The 24,000-nt window shown below is 45.4% G+C and overlaps 1 protein-coding gene across 2 annotated transcripts in view; it reads right to left on the reverse strand.

Annotated features, from left to right (window-relative positions):
- Positions 1-8,660: 8,660 nt before the first annotated feature.
- The window catches only part of trpc5a (transient receptor potential cation channel, subfamily C, member 5a), a gene marked incomplete at both ends in the record, with an annotated part of 171,682 nt that continues 156,342 nt past the window's right edge, over positions 8,661-24,000 (reverse strand). Inside the window, 4 exons of one of the 2 annotated variants that reach the window (XM_083640792.1) lie at positions 8,661-9,410; positions 10,635-10,940; positions 17,529-17,618; positions 21,120-21,161. In XM_083640792.1, coding sequence (XP_083496918.1) covers positions 8,661-9,410; positions 10,635-10,940; positions 17,529-17,618; positions 21,120-21,161 — 1,188 coding nt within the window. Of the gene's footprint in view, positions 9,411-10,598; positions 10,941-17,528; positions 17,619-21,119; positions 21,162-24,000 lie in introns of both variants that reach the window. The other variant, XM_083640791.1, reaches the window with a different exon arrangement.

Raw genomic sequence — 24,000 nt, forward strand, 5'->3', positions numbered from 1 at the left:
AAAAGAGAAGATAAAAATGGCACATACTTGCAAGTTCCGAGGAATCTGTTTTTCCGAAAAGTTGCCATAGTAATTAGAAGAAAAAAATTGGCTATTTTTGCAAGTTCCTGCAATTTTACTGAAAAAAAATCACATAAACTGCACGACACATTTTTGGGAAAAGCCGCTGCAAAATCAAGCATATTTTATGCCTTTAGACTAGAGGACAGTAGGCAGACAGGAAATGCAAAAGAGAGAGAGAGAGAGAGAGAGGACATGTGGCAAAGCACCACGGGTCAGATTCGAACCCGGGTCGGCCGCGTGAAGGACGTGGTACGTGTTCTACCAGCATCTTTTCATCACAACAATCAAAAAAAGGTGAAATGCTGGAGGGACAGGATTATTATTATGTCTGGATCGATGACAGGCCAGGGACATTGTGGGGCTGGAGCCGGGCTCTCTGACAGCGGTGTCGGAGAAGAGAACGCTGTCCAGGCTACGCTCCATCATGAGCAATGACTCGCACCCACTCCACGGCGTGCTAGTCAAACACATGGAGCACGTTCAGTGAGAGGCTGATCCCACCCAGATGCAACACGGAGAGGCACAGGAAATCATTCCTGCCTGTGGCCATTGGACTCTTTAACGCCTCACTTAAAAGAGCACCTCGGAGACACTCAGTCTCCCTGAGACTGAATCAACCGATAGGCTATCTGTGCCTTAGCTGAGCCACATGTAATGGGCAAGCTGACTTAATATAATTCCAGTGTGCAATATCTGCAATTTGACACGTAATGTACATTCTACTTTATTATACTTTACTCTACTTACTCTACTTTATTTTTGTTTACTTATTGCATTTTACTACTGTGTTATGTTATGTGTGTTCTGAGTGCGAGCTGCTGTAACTTGTCCCAATTTCCCCCCCGGGGATCATTAAAGTCTTTCTGATTCTGATTCTGACAAGGCTACAGCAGTCTGATCCATAACAATAAGCTCCTGTGTCACCTTGACATTTGAAACCAGTGTGTCTGATTTCATGCAGGGTCAATCAAACCGTCACAATCAGTCACCAATACAATTCACCCTGTTCCGTTTTCATTTCGGGGTGCAACACACCACTCCAATGGCCTCAGTTTAAACGCTACGCTGACATCTTTAACCCCTGCCCAAACCATATCCCTAACCTCAACCAAGGAAGCAGCACTGTTTTCAACCAAGAAATGCTTAGTTAGGCCTAATAATGAATCAATAATTAATAATAATCAATAATATTAATAATACCGTTTAGTGACTTGAGTGCCAACACAAAGTGCTGTGAGACCATGACACACAGGAGTAAGATAACCAAACCCTCAGATTGCTTAAATAACATGAATATTGTCTTATATTTTGAGTGGATGCGTCATTTAGCGCTTTCGCTTCAATCCAACCGGTCAATTCCCTCACTGTCCCAAAGGCCATGCTGCCTGTCCCTCACTGTCCCAAAGGCCATGCTGCCTGTCCCAGCAGTTAATCACTCTGATTGATTATCAGCCCCTCCGCCCCTGCGCACTTTTGGCACTGTGCCACCTTTATTATGGGGTGGTGAGACGAAGGCCGGTTGCCGTGGTGACCCCAAGGTATCAGGCCTTTCCATTGACTTGCTGTCGAGCGTGAAAACGTTTTGAGGTTGTTTTCAGCTTCGGGTCAACAATCATTTCGGAGTTGTTTATCCGATGAGGGTTGATAAACACCACGGTCGGGCGCCACGGTCAGGGTGGTCGAATTTGCTCAACCAAAGGGGGGGGGGGGGGGGGGTCATCTTCAAAATGAAGAAAATCACAAAAATGGTAAGTTTGGCGGTTTTCACAGAACAGCGATATGTCACTGTCACATCGTGACAGGACAAGTTGACTACGGAGCCCAGAGAGCTCTGTGACAGTTTGTCTATTCGGCCCCAACTGCCACATCCTTATAATGTAATAAGAATGCAAAGTATATGAGCAGAATTGTGTTTCGGCCACAGCTATGCCATTTTACGTGTGATCGCGCAACCGAGGCGGATTTTTGAATTCGGTAATTAGGGCCGACTGAATGGGTAAAAGTGGCTAATTAGTGGCCAAAAGAATTCAAGAGAGGTTCAGCACCATGGAGAGCTCCAGAGTGGTGGAGCACACAGCTGAGCTGAGTTTGAATCAGTCAGTGAAGTGGACTATGAAGACCCGTCACACAGGGACGGGTATTCCGCTAGTTTGCCCTGGCGCTTCTCAGACACCATCACTTGAGGGCAGAGATGAGAAGTAACTAAGTACAAACACTTGGTTACCGTAGTAAACAATCGGTTTGAGCAAGAACAAAAATAACAACGGCGGGCGGGGGATCGAATTTAACGCGTTATTTTTTGTTCTTGCTGAAACCGAATGTTTTATGGTCTCTCACGATTCAGTAGGTCACGGGTTGGCTTGGTTCCAGCCTTAAAACCTTTTTGAAATGTCTATGGAGAAAATGAACGGGGGACTTACTTCCAGGGCAATCACGAAAAAAGTCACGTGACTGTTGAGCTCGATGTGCTCCAGCAAAACTGATTTGAAGGACTGTCCGTTTATTTATCTTCATTTGGTAGATTTAGTTTGTGTTTCAAACCAATCCAGGACTAGAGATTAAATACCATTAGCATACACCACCTGTAGCCAATCCAGAGCCCCCACCCTGGAATTGAGCACGCGGAAGTTCTGTTTATGTTAATATAACGTGAGGTTCAGTTTGCACAGAAACGGACGGTATAAAAAACCTTTTACTTTTATACTTAATTTACATTCAGAGCCTATTTTTTTTTTTACTTTTACATGAGTAAACAAGTTGAATCAGTACTTCTGCTTTGACCAATCTTTACACAAGTAACTGTACTTCTACTTAAGTAAAGAACGTGTGTACTTTTCTCATCTCTGCTTGAGGGAAACAGGATCATTCTTCCATCATGGCTCCACTTACTTTGTTGCTTGTCAGTCAGAGATGCGGGACTTGAGACTTAGGCCCAATCCCAATTCTTATTTTGACTTAACTTGTTTCTGAGTGTCCCTCACTTTGGCCCTTCGCCTTCAAAACGGAGCCACAAGGGGTAGGGATTGAAAACAACCACCTAGGAAATGGGACACCACTCATTACCTCATCATTTTTGCCCAACTGTGAAAATAAAGCTATTTCTGGTTTAACAGATTGATTGAAGTCTGCAGATTCTCATAGATACACGATTTTGTCATCATATTGCATCTTACCAGAAATTAATTAATTGTTTGATAACTATTCATATTTAAATTATACTATTTTATTATTTGACTGGTTTGCTCAGGAGTCACTGGAAAACATGATTCTAACATTATAGGCTAGCCTATAGGATAGTATAGCCTATTCAAATTGATTGGGTTGATATAGCTACATAATATTCAGTTTTTTTACATTTGATTCTGGCGATTGGGTTGCTTCATAATGGGGACATTAAACTAACCCATGTGCTTTTTGCTGGGTCGCGTGTCACGTTTCAGTGACGACCTGATTGTAGATGCTGGCTGGCTGGTGCTTCTGCAACTTTTGCAAGCTTGAAGTGGGCGCCCATACCGTCTATGTTAAAATAGTTGCAAAATACCTACTGTAACCCAAACTTACCAAAATACATGAATGTCTTCCTTTAATGTCGATACAAAGGATCACTGGGACGGAATGTTGAAACGCGCATTTCAAAACTCGATATTTGCAAAGATCGCCAGTGGAAACCAGTGCAGCGCGAATTGCGATACAACTTTGTAACGTTTGGCTCATTTCTGGCGGATTAATAGTGATTTCCTTATCAGCCCTTGGTTTGAAGTGCGACCCCTGGAAAATCTCCGTTTCGAGGGCCAGTAAGCCCCTCCCCCTTCACCCTCGGTCTGATGCAAAAACAAATTGGGACACCCTCCCCCTCCACGTGAACGTGCAAAAAAGAGGCTTAAGGGCTAAGTGATACGGCCGAGGGGGGAATTGGGATTGGGACTTGGACTTGAGTGAGCTCAAGTCCCTGTTTGATTACTCGTGACTCAATCTGGGAACCAAGAGTCTATTTCGGCACCACAGACTCTGGGACCTGAGATAAGAGTTAAGTGGGATCCTTGCAGAAAAGAAATGAGGAGTGGAGTGCAGGAGAACTTGTAAAAATCCAATGCAACACCGTTTCAGGAAAAATATATTCTAGAAGCCTCGATTGTGGCATGGCTAACAAAGTTCAAAAACGGTGACCTACGTGTTTCAGCTCATGCAAGCCTTCATCAGGGTGGAGGACTCTGGGACAGACGGACCTTGTTTTGAGGCTTCCTGTAGAGCGCGATCTTCCGCCCGGGACTTCCACTTCCGCACACCGGTGCCGTTTAAAAACATACATTGCATCGCTTTTATTTTGAAGGCTAAACATCCTAATTCGTATATATTCACTATAGCGTTTGGGACGGGAACTCTTATATTTGCCAGTACAACAAGAGAGCAGCACTGCGCAGAGGCGGAAGTCCCGGGCGGAAGATTCACGCTGTACAGGAAGCCAAAAAAATAATAATGCCCGGCTGTCCCAGAGTCTATTTCTGTGCTGAAATAGACTCTGGGTTCCCAGGTTGCTCGTGACTTGACTTGAGACATGATGATGACTTGGATGACTTGTTTGTGTTCATCAGTTTAAATATGAACATGTTCAACATTGTAAAGTGTCTGCTGCTGACTAGGTACGTTTACGGAGCCTAATAATCAGATTATAATAGGTTTTTAAAACCCAGAGAGATTAAAAATGCTCCATATAAACACCTCATTCAGATTAAACAGGCCCGGGTTGCAGAGGGGTAGTTTAAACCTTTTCCTAAACCGATCAAAAGAAAAATGTTATCATGTAAAGTAAACGATGAAACTGATTTCTCTGGCTGTGTTCTTTCTGCACATGTCCATGATGCCCTCATCATGTCCATGATGCCCTCATCATGTCCATGATGCCCTCATCATGTCCATGATGCCCTCATCATGTCCATGATGCCCTCATCATGTCCATGATGCCCTCATCATGTCCATGATGCCCTCCGTCTTGACGTAAAGATTTGTGGAGATGATCTCGCTGAACACAAACTTTGCTGTTTCATAAACGTTTGTTAAGCACAGACCTTATTTCATGCATTTAACCAAAATCCCCCATACAAAAACCCCATTGACTTTTCCCCCTATGAGCCAGCAGCACGGGGACTTTTGGGTAAGCCTAAAAAAAATAGCCCATTCCTGCAGTACTCTATTCACCTCATGTTCATACGCAGCAGTGGGCCAAATTCTTCCGGGTCGTGTTAACACTTCCGGCGGTCACGGCGCGAAATACAAATGAACGTCATGAAGAAGAGAGTTGTTTTTGGAGCGGACAGTGCAGGGGGTAAAACAAAGAACGTAGGCTACTACTTTGAGCTCGGTACACAGCAAGCAAGCGGAGTATCCACTGTTAGCCAGGTCAGATAACGTTATCGTCGACAATGACGAGCACTTTCTTGTAAAACATAGCTGGACTCCAACAAAGAAAGCTTCAGAAAGTTTTCTCTCCTCCGAGCACTCGAGCCACTTACGTCTATAAGACCCGCAGACGTTAACGTAATTCCCTGGAATGCGAGACTTAACGAGCCAGTTACATGGCGTTGCATTCTTAGACATTGCCGTTTGCTTTTATTTGGTATGTTACATACAATTGGCTAAATTATTAGTTAATTCCGAGTTAGATGATATTGGAGCAGCCGGCCATTTTCTTTTTCTTTCTTTTTTGGCGGAAGTCGGCACACGACCACACAACCGGGTCAAATGGGCGTGGCTACATAAGGTGAATACCACATGTTTTATACAGGCATATTTTCATATGCTATCCATTTTTATGCTAGTTTTGATCCAAATGCTGTACAAATAACATTATCATTCAAATGGCATGCTATAGCATCTGACTCCACTGTCTGGTCGTTTCTGGCTCGGGACGTGACATTATGATTATGGGATGTGTTGCCAGAGCAATCGGGTATCCATGGTTACACCTTGACATTTTGGTACATTGATTTATCTGAGGTTCGAGGCTCCTGCCAGCCAAGACAGCTGGTGGCGGGGACTGGCTACTAGCCTGCCAGAGGGGGGCACACGTCTGTGTGTGTTGGAGATGTGGGTGAGCAATGTAGATTAAAAGATGAAGAGAAAAGAGAAGAGAGAGCGCTGATGTCATACTGTTGGACGGAAGAGAGTGAGCGAGAGAGAACAGGAGAGAGTGTGCTGATGATGTCATAAAGTTGGACGGGAGAGAGTGTGCTGATGTCATAAAGTTGGACGGGAGAGAGAGAGAACAGGAGAGAGAGTGTGCTGATGTCATAAAGTTGGACAGGGAAGAGAGATAGAGAACAGGAGAGAGTGTGTGCTGATGTCATAAAGTTGGACAGGGAAGAGAGATAGAGAGAGAACAGCAGAGAGTGTGTGCTGATGTCATAAAGTTGGACAGGGAAGAGAGATAGAGAGAGAACAGCAGAGAGTGTGTGCTGATGTCATACTGTTGGACAGGGAAGAGAGATAGAGAGAGAACAGCAGAGAGTGTGTGCTGATGTCATACTGTTGGACAGGGAAGAGAGATAGAGAGAGAACAGCAGAGAGTGTGTGCTGATGTCATACTGTTGGACAGGGAAGAGAGATAGAGAGAGAACAGCAGAGAGTGTGTGCTGATGTCATACTGTTGGACAGGGAAGAGAGATAGAGAGAGAACAGCAGAGAGTGTGTGCTGATGTCATACTGTTGGACAGGGAAGAGAGATAGAGAGAGAACAGCAGAGACTGTGTGCTGATGTCATACTGTTGGACAGGGAAGAGAGATAGAGAGAGAACAGCAGAGAGTGTGCGCTGATGTCATAAAGTTGGACGGAAGAGAGATAGAGAACAGGAGAGTGAGAGAGAGAAAGAGAGAGAGAGAAAGAGAGAACAGGAGAGAGAGAGAGGGCTGATGTCGTACTGTTGGACAGGGAAAAATAGAGGACTCTTGAGATTGTACAAAGGGCAAAACATTTGGCCAGGAGCTACTCATCACTAGCTAATATTTAGAGTGTGTGTGTGCGTGTGCGTGTGTGTGTGTGTGTGTGTTACAGGTTTATTTATACTGGTTTGATCTAACATGCATAATTCTCTACTACTTCATGGCTTAACCAGAGTCAAAATGAAACAGCCTCTCATAGAAAAAACCCTTTGAAGTCATTTTGCAAATGTAACGTATAAAAAAAAACAAAAAAGGATCATGATGAAATTCAGGTGAAATTTAGATTTGGAAAGGCAAAGCAAAAAGACTTTTGCATCATGGCTTTCAGTTTTGCATTCATTCACTCCGTTCGCTCCTCTCCTTCCTTCGATCCTTCATCTGGCCTTCCCTCGCTCCTCTCTTCTACCCATCCATCCATCATCTCCATCCATCTCCATCTCCATCCCACTGTAAATGATATCGCCATGTTTTTATTCCTCAGGTGTATGTGTACTTAATTATGGAAGAGCTGAAGGAGGAGCCAGGCAACTCAAATAGAAGCAAAGACAGTCAGAAACCATAATGTCATTATTATTATTATTATTATGATTATTATCATTAGAAGTCTCGTATTATTATTATTATTATCATCATTATTACTATTATTATTACTAGTGTAACTGTTATTAAGGTAAAACAGAGTTCCTTGGCCCTTGTATATGCAGAGAGAGAGAGGGGGGGGGGGCAGGCTATCGACAGCAGAGCAATGGTTCCATGCCATTCCATTTCATTCCGGTGATTTGGTGGGCGATAAATCCATGACATCCCACTGATTTAAAGGGGAGATCATTCCGTTTCGTTTTTTTCATTTTTCAAGGGAAGTGAATCCCACGTGTTTCCATTTATTCTGAGGGGAAGCAATTCCATTCCGTTGGATTAAAGGTAAGGGGAATCCATTCCATTGATTTGAAGGGGAGTTCCGTTCCAATTATTTTTTAGGGGCGTCAAATAACCAAACCGGGCAAAGCAGGAAGCCTGTTGAACAGTGTTCCCCCGTCTGAAGAGTCGTTCATGCTCGTTGGGGTTGGTGACATCACTCAAAACACCTCCCCGCCTCCCTCCTTCCTCTCTTGTGACATGCAAGACAAATTCTGGAATCTGTCCAATTCTCCGAGTCATTGGATTCTGGAATCACGATTCCACTGCTGACTTCTACAGGATACATTCCGCTCTCGGAAGGGTTTGGATTCTAGAGTTCAGAATCGGTTCCACTGGTTGTAAATGTTGAATTCTTAAGGCAAGATTCCATTGGGAAATTCTTGAATACGTTCCATTCTAGGAACATATTGAATTCCAGAACTAATGTTCCATTGGGGAATTCTGGAATCTGTTGTCTCTTGTTGTAAATGTTGAATTGTGGAGTCAAGATCCATCTGGGAATTCTAGAAAACGTTCCATCCTAACGTTGAGTTCTGGAGTTCAGTCCGGATCTCATTGCGTTGGTGAAACTCGTAGAATTCTAGAACTGATTCCATTCTGGAATTCTAGAATCCGTGCCGGGTCCTTCCAGCCCACTCAGTCTCTCCCCTCTCTCTTTCCTCTTCTGTTTTCGCAGCATCCCTCTCTCTCCTATGAGCTGCTTTTCAAACAAACAGGAACACAGTCTCGTCCGTACGTCTCTCCTAGAGCTGCGTGGTGACCGAGTCCTCTATGACCTCACAGCTGTCCTCTATGACATCATCGCAGGGTCCCACCCACCCGCCCATCATCATCACCCCCCCTCCCGCCCTGAACCCCACTCCTCCCCCTCCCCCTCCCTCCCCGCCTCCGCCCTCGAACACGTCCTCGCTGGAGTCCAGGAGGCGGGAGCTGGACTCGGAGATGTTGGAAGCGCAGTGCAGCGATTGGCAGGGGCACGGGGGAGGGAGGGGCAGCGTGAGGAGCGAGTCCCTGCCGTTGGTCCTCCGCGGCGAGAGGGTGGGGTTGTCGGGGGCCGGCGGGCGCCCCACCTCGTGCAGGCGAGTCTCGCTCCGGGTCACGTGACCCAGTCCCAAGTCGCCGCCGCGGCCGCTTCCCAGCGGGCGCAGCAGGCCGTCGGAGATGGTGTAGGAGGGCGGGGACTGGAGCAGGGGGAGGGGCGTGGGCGGGGCTTTGCGGGAGAACAGGAAGGAGAGGCGTTTGAAGGAGTCCGTCTTGGCCCGGGGGCCCGAGAGACGCTGCAGGCGGCTCCGCGTACGGGACAGAGAGGAGGAGAACGAGGAGAAGGAGGAGGACGGGGAGGGCAGGGCGGCGGAGGAGGAGGAGGGGGGGACGCCGCTCGTCTTCAGCCCGTTACTCTTTGGTTTCCCCTCCTCCTCCTCCTCCCCCACCCCCTCCCCCCACAACACCCCCTCCTCCACCTCCTCCTGCTCCTCCTCCGCACATCTCTCCACCTGGGTCAAAGATGGAGGGAGGGAGAGAGAGAGAGAGACAGAAGGATCATGTAAATGGATTGTATTTATAGTCATATAGTAAAATGTTAATGTTGTACGTATAGTAAAATAGTTCATGTATAGTAAAAACAGGCATGACTTCGCAATAGCGGCGAACACATTATGCACATTTCCAAAATGCAGGAGACACACACACACACACACACACACACACACCTTTACACGGGGCCCTTTACACGAGGACAGTTTCTGAAAGAAACGACACAATAGCGTTTCCTTCACACCTTTTCCTTCACACCTTCTCCCTGTTTACATGAGCGCTGTTGAATTTTTAAAATGCCGTAATGTACATGCCAGGTCGCTAGGTGGCAGTGTGATCACCTTATTCTTTGCCCATACAAGTACGCTTCTGCATGACGTCATTTCGTAATCGTCTTTCCGGTTTTAAATGCGGAAGTAGAGTACGCTTTCCGCAGTCATTTAGACTTGCCAAAAAGCTTTTTTCAAGCAAAAAAAAAACCCAAAACTGTTTTAAAGTTTTAATATTTGTCGGGTGAGAATGTAACATGTATGTGACCAGTTTATCAGAATAACGCCTATTAGAAATCTTTAACGAGCAGCGAGGACCGGGAGCGCTGAGTGTGCTATCTGTCAAACCCTACTGTAGTCAGGCTACTGGCAGTGAGAAAACACTGTCGACGTGCTTTTGTAACTAACGTTGAATGCCGACCGGGTACAGCCATCGGCTCCTCGCAGCAGTAACGTTATGAACATGTAACTGAAGTTGGCCGCAGTGTAGCTTAATTCTGAATGTTGCCAAACTTCATTCATACTGACGTTTTATTTGGTTGCCAACTCGTGCACGGCTATGGCGTAATCACGTGTGTCGACCGACAGAGCGACAGACCAACAGACCAACAGACCGACAGAGCGACAGAGCGACAGACCAACAGACCGACAGAGCGACAGAGCGACACTGTAGCGACACTGCAGCTAAAAAGTGTAGTAAAAAAAATCACACCCAGGTGTTGAAGTAAGGTGTGCAGGTCTGACCCTTCTCCCCCACCCGCCTCTCCCTGGCACTGTGTGTGTGTGTGTGCGCACGCACGCGCGTGTGTGTGGGTGTGTGTGTGCGTGTGTGTGTGTGTGTGTGTGCATGTGTGTGTGCATGCGTGTTTCACCGGACACACCCCTCCCCCCCCCCGCCCCCGGCTCTCTCTCCACCTGGGTCAGTCCGGAGATGGAGCGCACCAGGGCAGAGATGCCGTATTTGGGCGTGGGCGTGGACCGGGCGACGTCTCCCTGCTGGGTCACGAAGCTCACGCCCTTTGACCCTTGACCCCCTCCTCCTCCGCCGCCCCCTCCGGCGCTGCTGCTGCCGTCGCCCGATTCGCTGTCGTCCTCCGAGGCCGCCGCCCCCTCGTCTCTCATCGGCTCGCTGGAGGAGGAGTACTGTCGCCGGGGGGGACGGCGGTTGCCGAGGAGATCCAGCACCTCGTAGCGGAAACTGGAGATGTCCTGCTTCAACTCCTGGAGAGAGAGAGAGAGAGAGAGAAAGAGAGAGAGAAAGAGAGAGAGAGATCAAAGATGGAGAGAGAGAGAGAGAGAGAGAGAGAAAGAGAGAGAGAGAGAGAGATCAAAGATGGAGAGAGAGAGAGAGAAGTGTAAGAGAACTGAGAAACTGAGAACTGAGCATTGAGAAAAAACAGTTGAAGCTATTCAAATTTTCACTAAAAGTCACTTCCCCCTATTTTGAATTGTATTTAAACACCATCAAATCGATCTAAATCAGAAATCTAAAAATCTAAAAACAAGTCTACACCAGATACTTATCATCTGTCCTTCTCTCATTTGAAAGAAAGGTATATGTGACATTCAGGGGAAGACAACTTGTAGGGCCGTGTTTCTCAAACTTTGTCACACCAAGGACCACTTAACCAATACAAAAAAAAAAGAAACTCGAGGACCACTTAACTCCCCACAGGGACCAGGTCCGCGGACCACTGTTTGGGAAACACTGTTGTAGAAAAGAAAGAAGATGGTGAGGAGAAGTGGAGGAGTTTATGTGAGGACTGGATCACAGAGGAGCTGCACCAATCAGCTTAGAGAGGTAGAGGGTGAAGAGGACTGCAAGGAGTCAGGAGAACAGAACGACAGAGGGGAGATCGGCACAGAGAGAGAGAGAGAGAGAGAGAGAGAGAGAGAGAGAGAGAGAGAGATCGGGGTGAAGAGATCCAGATAAGCACTCCAAGGAGAGAGGGGGGAGCAGGTAGAGTCAGGGGATAATAGACAGAGGAGTTGAAGAGGGAGGGATGCATAGAGGGGAAACTATACTCAGATATACTCAGCAATCAAATTCTAATTGGCTTTATTGGCACGAATGTCTCAAGAACAATATTGCCAAAGCATCAATAATTAATGAAACAAAATAACATTAATACAAACACAATTATCCTTACAATTACAATACATCAATTATGTATCAATCTCTCTCTCTCTCTCTCTCTCTCTCTCTCTCTCTGTCAAAATCAAAACGCTATATTAGCATAAATGACAATGTCAGTGTTGCCAACAACAGTGCAATTTTGATTCAAATAATGACACGTCCAGTGGATCATGTTTCATTGATTATATTAAAATTATGGAAAGCAGAGATTACCTTATGATGGCTGTATCTTCTAATGTGTGTAAGTCTAACGAGCAGCTTGTCTCTAACTCATTCTCTGTTGCTCTTATTCCAGCATCATTGTTTGGCTGCCTGAAGCATTTTCATAAAGAGTCTATCAGTTAAAATACATTAAAAAATAATAACAAGAAACAAAGGAAAATAAAAAAGATATGTTAGAGTTCAAATCATGTTTGGGCTTCACAACAAACTGTTCCCAAATATGAAACAAAAACACACAAAAAGCTCAAAACCAGCTGTGAAGCAAATTACTTCAACCGACTCATTTTCTGCTCAGCATATGGCGTCAAACTGTTCGTGTCCCAAGACACACACACACACACACACACACACACACACACACACACACACACACACACACACACACACACACATAAATTATTTACTTCACTATGCACCTGATGTTAGCAGCACACACACACACACACACACACACACACACACACGATTTACTTCACTATGCACCTGATGGTAGCAGCACACACACCTCACCTCGCTCAACACACGCACGCACGCACGCACGCACGCACGCACGCACACACACACACACACACACACACACACACACACACACACACACACACATGATTTACTTCACTATGCACCTGATGTTAGCAGCACACACACGCACACACACACACACACACACACACACAAATTATTTACTTCACTATGCACCTGATGTTAGCAGCACACACACACACACACACACACACACACACACACACACGATTTCCTTCACTATGCACCTGATGTTAGCAGCACACACACCTCACCTCGCTCAACACACACACGCACGCCACGCACGCACACGCACACACATGCACACATGCACATGCACATGCACACACACACACACACACACACACACACACACACACACACACACACACACACACACACACACACACAGTTGTGGTGTGTGGAAGTGATTTGGTTCAGCACCTGATGATGTTTTTGCATGAGAAACCCAGAGGGATGTTGTAGTTCAAAGCCTCGGGCTGCGCTCAGGAGGCACCGGCGAAGCAAAACACAACCTGAACACACATTTCCTGCTCAGAGGGGTCGTGAAGAGGGCAGAAAGTAACTCAATATTTGTTCTAAATGCACCAACCAAGTATGTGTTATATTATGGAGATTAGGGATGTTCATCAATTATCAATTATCGTTAAGGAATTGAATCGATCATGTGGAATTTGGATCGATTATTGTTATTATAATATTTTTTTTATTTTTTTTGCGGACTAAGTTTGGGTGGAATTCGTTCCTCCTCGCCCCACTCCATTGCACAGCCGACTAACGTGAGGTGGAGCTTCATATAGTCTCTAGTTTTCTGGCTGGGCACGGGCCTTTGTGCCAACAAAACTGTTTTAAACATGGGAAATTCACACCGGCATGCGCCGGGGACACAAACAAACGCACCCAGCGGTCTGGCTCAGGCCTGTTGATTTGACTCTTGTGCTGTCAGCTAAGCTGGAAGACGCCGATTGCCTTACATCATGTAACCTGACATGTAACATGTTTGTTTACCTGGCCACAACGCTAGTGTCTGATCAAGGGCGTCGTTTTGGTCTCAAAGTTGGTAGGGTCGAGGACGGCAGGAGGGAAAAAATTTGAGCTTTTTTTTTTTTTACCTTTTTTAGCCATATTTAGAGGAATATCTTATTTTAAATAAAAAAAATTAGGTTTCTTTTAACCTTTTTTAGACATATTTATGTGTCCTGTCAGCATAATTGTAACTAACAAACACAAACTGTAGGTTTAGCCATCTAATCATGTTCTTTCACAAACAGCCGGTTTGGAAAGAAAACATTGCCACTGAAACCCACACACCATGCATAAAAGAATGTGCACTGACTTATACTAACTTTCACTTACCAGTAATATTACAGTGAAACAGAAAGTGCATTTTCATATCCATCAATATATTTCAACAAAATATACACAACATTCAGCCTATTACAACTTTCTGTTCTATAGTATTCTTCCTTTTCTGGTTTTCTGCATGCATCCAAACATCTTCACATTCATCAGTAAGCCCACCAGTCCAAATATAGCTACATTACTTTGTTTTCTTTCTGTTCTATAGAATGCCTCATTTTAAATTTTCTCATTTCTGCATGCATCCAAAATAGGGGTGTAACAATGCATGTAACATGTACACATGCATGTAACTGGACAGGACACTTTTCTCTAGCATCTTCTTGCTCGCGTTTTGCAGGTTAGCAGCTGTAATGTAAAATGATACTCTGCTGGTTCACACAGTTTAACGTTATAAGATAAGATATTACTTTATTGTCAGACAGAGTCCGAAATTTGTCTTGCATCCTCAGACACTTGTTTCTCATCGATACATACAACAGTGCAAAACGACAACCAACACCATCCTCAAAGTGCATAGTAGACAAAACAATAACAATAACAAAAGACAAGAATAAGAAAAGGCTGCAGCGCTTCCTAAGTCCCTGTCTACAGCCTCTAGCCTGTCACAGTTTGACAGCCTGGGGCACAAATGCGACGCGTGATGCGCGTCGGACTTTCAGTAATAAAATTAGTGGTGTGTTCCTCCACCTCCACCAACAATGACGTCTCGTTTTGCTACCCTAACGTAACAACGTTACTTACAGTTGCTGCAGGGGGACCCCTCTTTTTCCGAGCGGGAGGAGGAGGAGGAGGCGGCGGCGGCATGTCGGCGTGTTAGTAGTGTGTGTCAGAGCCATGTGTGTGGGTGGGCGTTTGTTTGGTCATCAGCCAAATGAGCCAAAAATTGGACTGGCCCATTCACTCAATTCTATCCTTGCAAAATATGGGAAGACAATCTAAATTACCTATATAACTGCACTCCAAAGATAATGCAAATAAGGTTGCTTAAAAGTTGGTAGGGACAATTGGACACCCTGAAATGTTGGTTGTGACTTGTCCCTAGCAACCCTACCCAAATCGACGCGCTTGTGTCTGATATTCTTACTACACAGCGGCATCGCCATTATAGCTGGCCGAGAACGCGCAACGTTATTACCAGACCAGAGTAAAAAAAAATATATATATATATATATATATATATATATTTTATTTTTTTTTTTTTTTTTTATTACGCTATCGATAATCGATAATTGATCGTGAATTTTTCCTGATTTTCGATTATGGAAATTGTTCAAAATGAACATCCCTAATGGATCCAATCCAGCCAGGCTATAATAAGCTTCGGAGCAGTTCAGTCTTCAGAGTTTGTCTTCCATGACACCCAGGAGAACACGTACTTCAAGGGAACAGTGTTCAGGCTTCCAGGCTTAACACACCACCAGGTCCATCAAGGTCCACAAGGTTCTTCAAGGTACACAGTTCGAGTTCAATGCCTATGACAGCAAGCGGGGATAGAAGCAGCTACAGAAGCAAGAATCAGCTCCACATCAGAGACGACGAGTGGTCAGGGGAGAGGACTATGAGGAGGCATGGAACAGGAACAGGTGTACTGGACTACATTATATTTGATATTCGGTGCTGGCCAACATCCAGTTAGCCAGCGGGCTATGGGAGTCCAGGAATACGATTCCCTTGAGGCCCATCACCTTGACTACGTTCTGACAGACGTATCTGAGACAATGCAAGCTAATCCAATCACTGAGAGAGGCTGTGAGCAAGAACTCCAGAGAACTAGAGCTCCATGAGGGACATCAGCGGACTACCTCTCTAACGAATCTAACGAGTGAGGACTTTGGTGAGACGTGATCATCCCTGGTTGCCTTACAACCAACCAGGTGCTGCTGAACCTATAGTATTACTCAAGTACTGTGGTTAAAGGCCTATCATAGCATGGATAGTTCTGGTCCTTGATTGTGATTGGCTGAGCCACGTCCAAAGCCATCGTAAAATACTCTATAAACACACACACCTTTGACCGCATCACAGTATCACTGCGCCATGTTAGCTAGCTACGTTAGCTAAGCCTGCTGCCTGCTCCTTACCAAGTACTATACGTATGTAGCGTGCCTTAGAACACCTCTTAGCTGTCGTCAAATCACTGTAAACCACTGGCGAGCCGAGCCTAGTGCTTCAAAAATCTTTGGTAAAAAGGTATAAAAGTTGATATTTTTTCATTTCCTGGGGACTTTGGAAGGTTGTTTTCTCTTTAGCTACAATAGCTAATGGCTAGCCTGGGTAAACCCAGCCTCCACGTGACCTCTAGGTGCTAGAGGTCACGTGGAGGCTGGGTTTACCCAGGCTAGATAATGGCTACAGGCTGAGTTGTGCATCGGGGGCATTGGGCTGCAGAAGAAGAGAATAAACCGAAGCTGACAGATTCATGTGATTTACTGCTGATCAATAGAGACATTGATTTCAGACAGATTGTTTAAACTTTGAGTTTAAACAGAGACGCTTTCTCAGAGAACTTCAAGGCCGTCACAGAGATCTACCCAGGGGCAAACTGTTCTACATTTGAAGTTTGTTTGTTTCTTTAGCTTCAATTGAAAGTTTCTCTCTGCCTCCCTCCCTCCCTCCCTCTCTCTTCTCTCTCTGTTTGAGGCCATTTACACCTGGCACTCAGGCCCGGTTTTACAGGGGAGCAAAAGCACGCATTGCACCCTTATTTTAATTGTCTGCATGCTCAGTTGAAAAGAGTGTTTGTTTTTTTGTTTTTTTAATAAATGCGGCAGCTGCACACTTACTGTTTAAACTTGAATTATAATTGTTGTTTTTCTTTGTTCTTTGATGTGAATTTATGGCTTTTTGGCACCTACATGTAACCTTTTAAGGTTGAGATAATTGTATTATCATTATATGGTCCAAATATTTCAGTAAAGCACTTGAAACACTTGAAATATTCTTGCTTGGCTGGTATCATTCTACATGAAATGATGGTAAAATGCATTATTTTTAGTAAAATAACGTCACATTTTTTGGCCGGCCGCCCGGGTCGGCCCGTGCATGTGCACCCCTTCCTATCTAGGATGCATCCCTAGTCATCTTGTTCTGGAACCGGCCCCGCTGGCACTATCTGTGATCAGATTGCAACGGGATAGTGCTTGCTTGACCACATTAACCTGATTACATTTACACATGGTATTTAATATGTGTCTCGCATCAGGCAAGCTCCATAAAGTAGAGCGGCAGAAAAACAGCGGTGACTGTTGTTGTACTGGTTTGAGAGGACGGATTGCATTTACACTTGTGTTCAATGTGGTCACAATGCGTCCCTGACCACCTCCGGAGGTGGTTTGGCTGATCAGATCACAATCTGTCCTCAATGTGTCTTGGGGGCGTTTACACGCATCCAGCGTTTACACGCATCCGATTACAATCTGATCACAGAAACGCATGTTAGTGCCAGTTGTAAATGGCCTCTTCTTCTCTCTCTCTCTCTCTCTCTCACAGAGACACACACACACACACACACACACACACACACACACACACACCTCTCTAACACACACCTTAAAGTTCTCCTCCGTCAGCCCCTCGTCCGTCTTGGCGCTGCGTATCATGGCCGCCACGTACCTCTTCACCAGGTTCCGGATCACCTCCTGCGGGCGACATGTTACCGTGGTTACCGCACATGCTCACACGCTCTCAACCGTAAGTCACATTTAACATTTTAACAAATTTTTTTCTTATTTAAGCATGATCAAAACATTTCTCCAAGCATAACCAGTTAGTTTCCTAACCATAAACATGACAGAAATTGTAGCACACACGCGCGCGCGCGCACCCACGCACGCACCCACGCACACACCATCCTCCCACAGTCAACACCTGTGATGGCCAAACAGGACGGTCACGTTGTCACTCCCCGCCTCGGTCAAAACACACCACACACGCACGCACACACATACGCACGCACACGCGCGCGCGCGCACACACACACACACACACACACACACACACACACACACACACACACAGTTCAAATGACAAGGATGCGTTCTCAAAAAACCCAAATGGACGGATTTCAAAAGAACATGTCTGACTGACAAATACAATGTACTGGCCTTTCTGTGTTTTAGCCCTGTGTTAGCTCTGTGTTAGCTCTGTGTTTGCTAGCTCTGTGTTAGCTCTGTGTTAGCTCTGTGTTAGCTCTGTGTTTACTAGCTCTGTGTTAGCTCTGTGTTAGCTCTGTGTTTGCTAGCTCTGTGTTAGCTCTGTGTTTGCTAGCTCTGTGTTAGCTCTGTGTTAGCTCTGTGTTAGCTCTGTGTTAGCTCTGTGTTTACTAGCCCTGTGTTAGCTCTGTGTTAGCTAGCTCTGTGTTAGCTCTGTGTTAGCTCTGTGTTTACTAGCCCTGTGTTAGCTCTGTGTTAGCTAGCTCTGTGTTAGCTCTGTGTTAGCTCTGTGTTAGCTAGCTCTGTGTTAGCTCTGTGTTTGCTAGCTCTGTGTTTACTACCCCTGTGTTAGCTCTGTGTTAGCTCTGTGTTTGCTAGCTCTGTGTTAGCTCTGTGTTTAGCTCTGTGTTAGCTCTGTGTTTGTTAGCTCTGTGTTTTAGCTCTGTGTTAGCTCTGTGTTAGCTCTGTGTTTACTAGCTCTGTGTTAGCTCTGTGTTTGCTAGCTCTGTGTTAGCTCTGTGTTTGCTAGCTCTGTGTTAGCTCTGTGTTTAGTAGCCCTGCCAACGTTGAGGTGTCGAAACCCAAGCGCTCGCTCTCAGCGCAATTATACGTAAAATTCCTACAACAATCCCAAGACCAAACACAACACGTAACCCTAAACTAACACTAACCCTAACCCTAACCTAACCCTAACCTAACCCTAACCTAACACTAACCCTAACCTAACACTAACCCTAACCCTAAGACCAGTGGGATCCATAATAACGCTTCCACGAGGAATATAAACAACAATGGCAGCAGTCGTTGCCTGCTGTCGAGGCTGTTTTAAATTGATTATAAGTACTAACTTACTTTGAAATCTGAACAGCACACTGCTTGGAGGGCATTTATTCAAAGGGGAGATGTTGTTAGTGTTAGTTGTTAGTTGTTAGATGTTAGTTACTCCGACTGGAGTAACTAACGTAAGTTTCACGACGATATACGTTGGATTTGGTCTCTAATGATTGGTCATTGGTGCCGTCATAGAAATAAAGTCACAGTGCACTCTCAGACGAGTTGACAATTCAGTGTGAAATCAGGCAAAGTGTTGTTGGTTTCACTAACAATGAATCAAAAAACCCAGATCTGCGATGTTTTCTTTGAATACAGTAGGGCTGACACCGTCAATGTGCATATTAATGCATGTAACCTGGTGGAAACTCATCAGTGGGCTGGTACAGCATTCGTATAAGGCAAGTAGTAATAACCACATATTACCTTGCTCCAAAGCGTCTCGCGTTCGCTCTGATGCTGAACTCCACTTTGTATTTTGTGGGTAGAGTGCTGTGGGAATCACCGGGGAAACATTGTTTCATAATTGGAATGTAGGCCTATGCTTCTTATTGGAGGTATGTGTATGGCAAATTAGAGACAGGCTCAAGTATTCATAAAACGTCAATATGTTTCCATAAAAAGTCTCAACATGTATGTTTAAAGCACAAGTTGCAGACTGACAGGCGGACAGCGCGCTCCTTCTTATGTCACAGAAAGGACATGAGTCACATCACAATAAGATGAATCAAATTACCTTTTTCGATGTATCTTGCTCATTCTATGGCCGGCCAAGTTGTAATATATTGTCATGTCATGGTGTCTTTTGGGTCATTTATAAACTAAATTAATTGTTTGTTTTTTCCTATCAATTTTTTTGTACTGCTATTTTACATTAAAGTCAACACCGAGTGGCGTGTGTTTTCCCCCTAAAAGGGGGCGGGACCATATTGTCTTTCTGATGTATATTCCGTTAGTACCATCTAGACAGCGGACAAACGGCAGTTTAGACGCTACCGCGTTGTGTAGAGCTGCGTAACAGCCAGCCAATCAGAAGCCTGTTTGATACAGAGCCATTGTTTTTGCTTTAATGTGACTGGCTGATGGTCAGAGGGTGCGTACGGTGGCCAGCAGGGACAAAGTCTGAGAACAGGCAAACTGTTTCAAACTGAAACTCAAAGAGTCTCACAACCTGCAGAGTACAGCAGGTGGTGAAATCATAGAAAGCGGTTTTACAGTAGCAGCATGCTTTTTAGCATGAGATAGATAGATACATAGATGGATAGATAGATATATAGACAGACAGATATACAGATAGACAGACAGACAGACAGACAGACAGACAGATAGATAGATACATAGATGGATAGACAGACAGAGAGACAGAGAGACAGACAGACAGACAGACAGACAGATAGATAGATAGATAGATAGATAGACAGACAGACAGACAGATGAACGGACGGGTGATGGATGGAGTGGGCAGTATCCACTCAGCTTGTTTGTTTGGATGTTGTGAATGGGAGCAGCTGGCAACTAAAAGAGCCCCCACGCGTATGCACACGCACGCACACACACACACACACACACACACACACACACACACACACACACACACACACACACACACACACACAGCCCTTGTTACTGCCAAGAGCACATCTACACACAGTTGCCAGAGAAACACAGCCACAGTGGAGAGGCAAGCTGTTCTGTCTGAGTGTGTGTGTGTGAGAGAGAGATATATAAATAGAGAGAGCGAGAGAGAGAGAGAGGGGGGGCAGAGAGAGAGAAGTGTGTCTGAAATTAGGCAGGGCTGGGTGCTAAAGACAAGAAAAATGGGGGTAAAATGCGGAAAGTGTGTGTGTGTGTGTGTGTGTGTGTGTGTGTGCGCGTGCATGTTTTCTGCATATTTACCTTTCTCTTCCACTCTATATTCCCAACACACACACACACACACACACACACACACACACACACACACACACACACACACACAGAACTTACTCACAAACACATTCAGTCACACACACATACACACCTCTAGGAGGTGGTAGTGTTCAAGTACAGTGTGGCAATGTTCTCACACACACACACACACACACACACACACACACACACACACACACACACACACACACACACACACACACACACACACACACACACGGTACATACCTGGTAATGTTGATTCTGTATCAGACTGTCAGCGTGACGTTCCTGAAAAGAGAAGAACAAACCCTGGTTCATTCAGTTCAGTGGAGCAACATCTCAGAATGTGACCTGAGAGAGTAAACAGTTGAGGAGATGATCAGGAACAGAGCAGCATCAGATCAGAGGCACTGAGCAGCACACAGATCATCTCTCCACAGCACAGTGACTTCTTCCTACTGTGCCCACAAGGTGAAAACAACAGCAGCTCCGCTGTGACAGCTGGTAAACACAGCGGCTAACCCATGGTCTTCAGCTGACAAAATGACACTTTCACAGCCCCAGCTCCTCTGTGTTGGAGAGATACCTGCTCCTCTGTGTTGGAGAGATACCTGCTCCTGTGTGTTGGAGAGATACCTGCTCCTGTGTGTTGGAGAGATACCTGCTCCTCTGTGTTGGAGAGATACCTGCTCCTCTGTGTTGGAGAGATACCTGCTCCTCTGTGTTGGAGACATACCTGCTCCTCTGTGTTGGAGAGATACCTGCTCCTCTGTGTTGGAGAGATACCTGCTCCTCTGTGTTGGAGAGATACCAGCTCCTCTGTGTTGGAGAGATACCCACTCCTCTGTGTTGGAGAGATACCTGCTCCTCTGTGTTGGAGAGATACCTGCTCCTCTGTGTTGGAGAGATACCTGCTCCTCTGTGTTGGAGAGATACCTGCTCCTCTGTGTTGGAGAGATACCCGCTCCTCTGTGTTGGAGAGATACCTGCTCCTCTGTGTTGGAGATATACCTGCTCCTATGTGTCGGAGAGATACCTGCTCCTCTGTGTTGGAGAGATACCTGCTCCTCTGTGTTGGAGAGATACCTGCTCCTCTGTGTTGGAGAGATACCAGCTCCTCTGTGTTGGAGAGATACCTGCTCCTCTGTGTTGGAGAGATACCAGCTCCTCTGTGTTGGAGAGATACCAGCTCCTCTGTGTTGGAGAGATACCTGCTCCTCTGTGTTGGAGAGATACCTGCTCCTCTGTGTTGGAGAGATACCAGCTCCTCTGTGTTGGAGAGATACCAGCTCCTCTGTGTTGGAGAGATACCTGCTCCTCTGTGTTGGAGAGATACCTGCTCCTCTGTGTTGGAGAGATACCTGCTCCTCTGTGTTGGATAGATAGCCTGTTCTCCCTGTTACCCTCAGGGAGGAGATACAGGGTCCCAAAAGCACGCACAAATCGCTTGAGGGACAGTTTCTTCCCACAGGCCACGAGACTCCTTAACATACACAAATAGTGTAGTAGCTGTACTGTACCATACTGTAGCTGCTACCATTACGTATGTCTAATGTTTAATTGTATGTTTAATTAGGTATATGCTATTTGCGGGGACTGCCCCCTAGTCCGACACCTCACGAGACCGAATTTGGGTTAGGGTCTGGGGGAGGTTAGGTTTAGGCGTGGGGGTGGGAGAGGTTAGGTTTTGGGTTAGGGTCTGGGGGAGGTTAGGTTTAGGCGTGGGGGTGGGAGAGGTTAGGTTTTGGGTTAGTGAAAAACGGGGAATATAATGCCTCTTTTTTCGGACTTGTGAGGTGTCGGACTCGTGAGGTATCGGACTCGTGCCATGGCACCCTATTTGCACCTGTACGTCAAATACGTCGAATTTAAAATGTTTAAGTACGTCTAAAGACATATGTGCAGTGAATATGCCACTGTCTCTGACTTGTCTTATCACTATACTGCCTTATTGCTTGTTGTGTCTCTTGTTGTTTTTGCACTCATATGCCCTGTTATATTTGTACTATGTTGTAAACGGAGTCCACAGCACAAGAATTTCACACGTGATACTTGTACTACGGAGTGACAATAAAAATCTTGAATCTTGAATCTTGAATAAGCACAATGGTTATATGTTAGCCAGGTGACGTTTTTGAGAGAGTGACAACCAGGTGAGTAATTATTTAGACCCATGCTACTGAAATGGAACATAGAAATACAATAATTATCAATCATTCATCATCATTCATGCTGTCAGAATGTACTGTGGACCAACTTGCGTCTGATCCATCCAGCCACAAGCGGTCAGTTGAACTTGATACGGATATCATATGGAAACCTATTCATACTAAGTCTGTGTCTGTAACATGGTGTCATTCATTCACCAAATAAAATAAAATAAAACAATTACAAAAACTGTTTTACCGACTCATATATCCATTATTACACGTTTACATTTTGTTTAGGGATTAGTGAGCGATTTATGTTGTAAAATGTGGGCGCATGGGATTGTGGGTAATATTTTGGTCAGGGGTAGCCTAATATTTTGGTCACTGGCAACATCTAGTGGATGAAAATGGAACATAGAGATAGAATAAAATAGAAGAGAACTACGTCACGCGTTCACGTAAGCGGACTGTTGTGCGCGATGCAGATAAACATCCGGTGGCGTAGTATCAAATATGCGAACGTGTGTGTGTGTGTGTGTGTGTGTACACAGATAAACAAAATGTATCTAAGAGTTCCACACGTGCACACGCTGTAAGTAGCTACAGTACGCATCTTGTTGTCACGCGTGATGTAGTTTGCGCACGTCATAGTGCACGTGCGTACGTGACGACATTTACTATGTTAATCACACACGCACACACACGTGCGCACACACACATGCGCGCACACACGCACCTGCTTTGACACCTGAGTAGCATAGTCAATTTCGTTACGCGTTCACACACACACGCGTTCGCAGTTTTTGATACTACGCGACCGGATCTGAAGTGCCAAACGACTCAATAAACATGCGCAGCTACGACTCAACGTGTCACACAACGCTTGACGTGTCATGTAGTTTCCCCATTGACTTGTAATGGTCATGCGTGTATGCGTGCGCTTACGCGCTCTGACTGCGCAACCCGCGTACATTTAC

Source organism: Poromitra crassiceps (genome assembly GCF_964638095.1).
Source record: "Poromitra crassiceps genome assembly, chromosome: 7".
NCBI lineage: Eukaryota > Metazoa > Chordata > Actinopteri > Beryciformes > Melamphaidae > Poromitra > Poromitra crassiceps.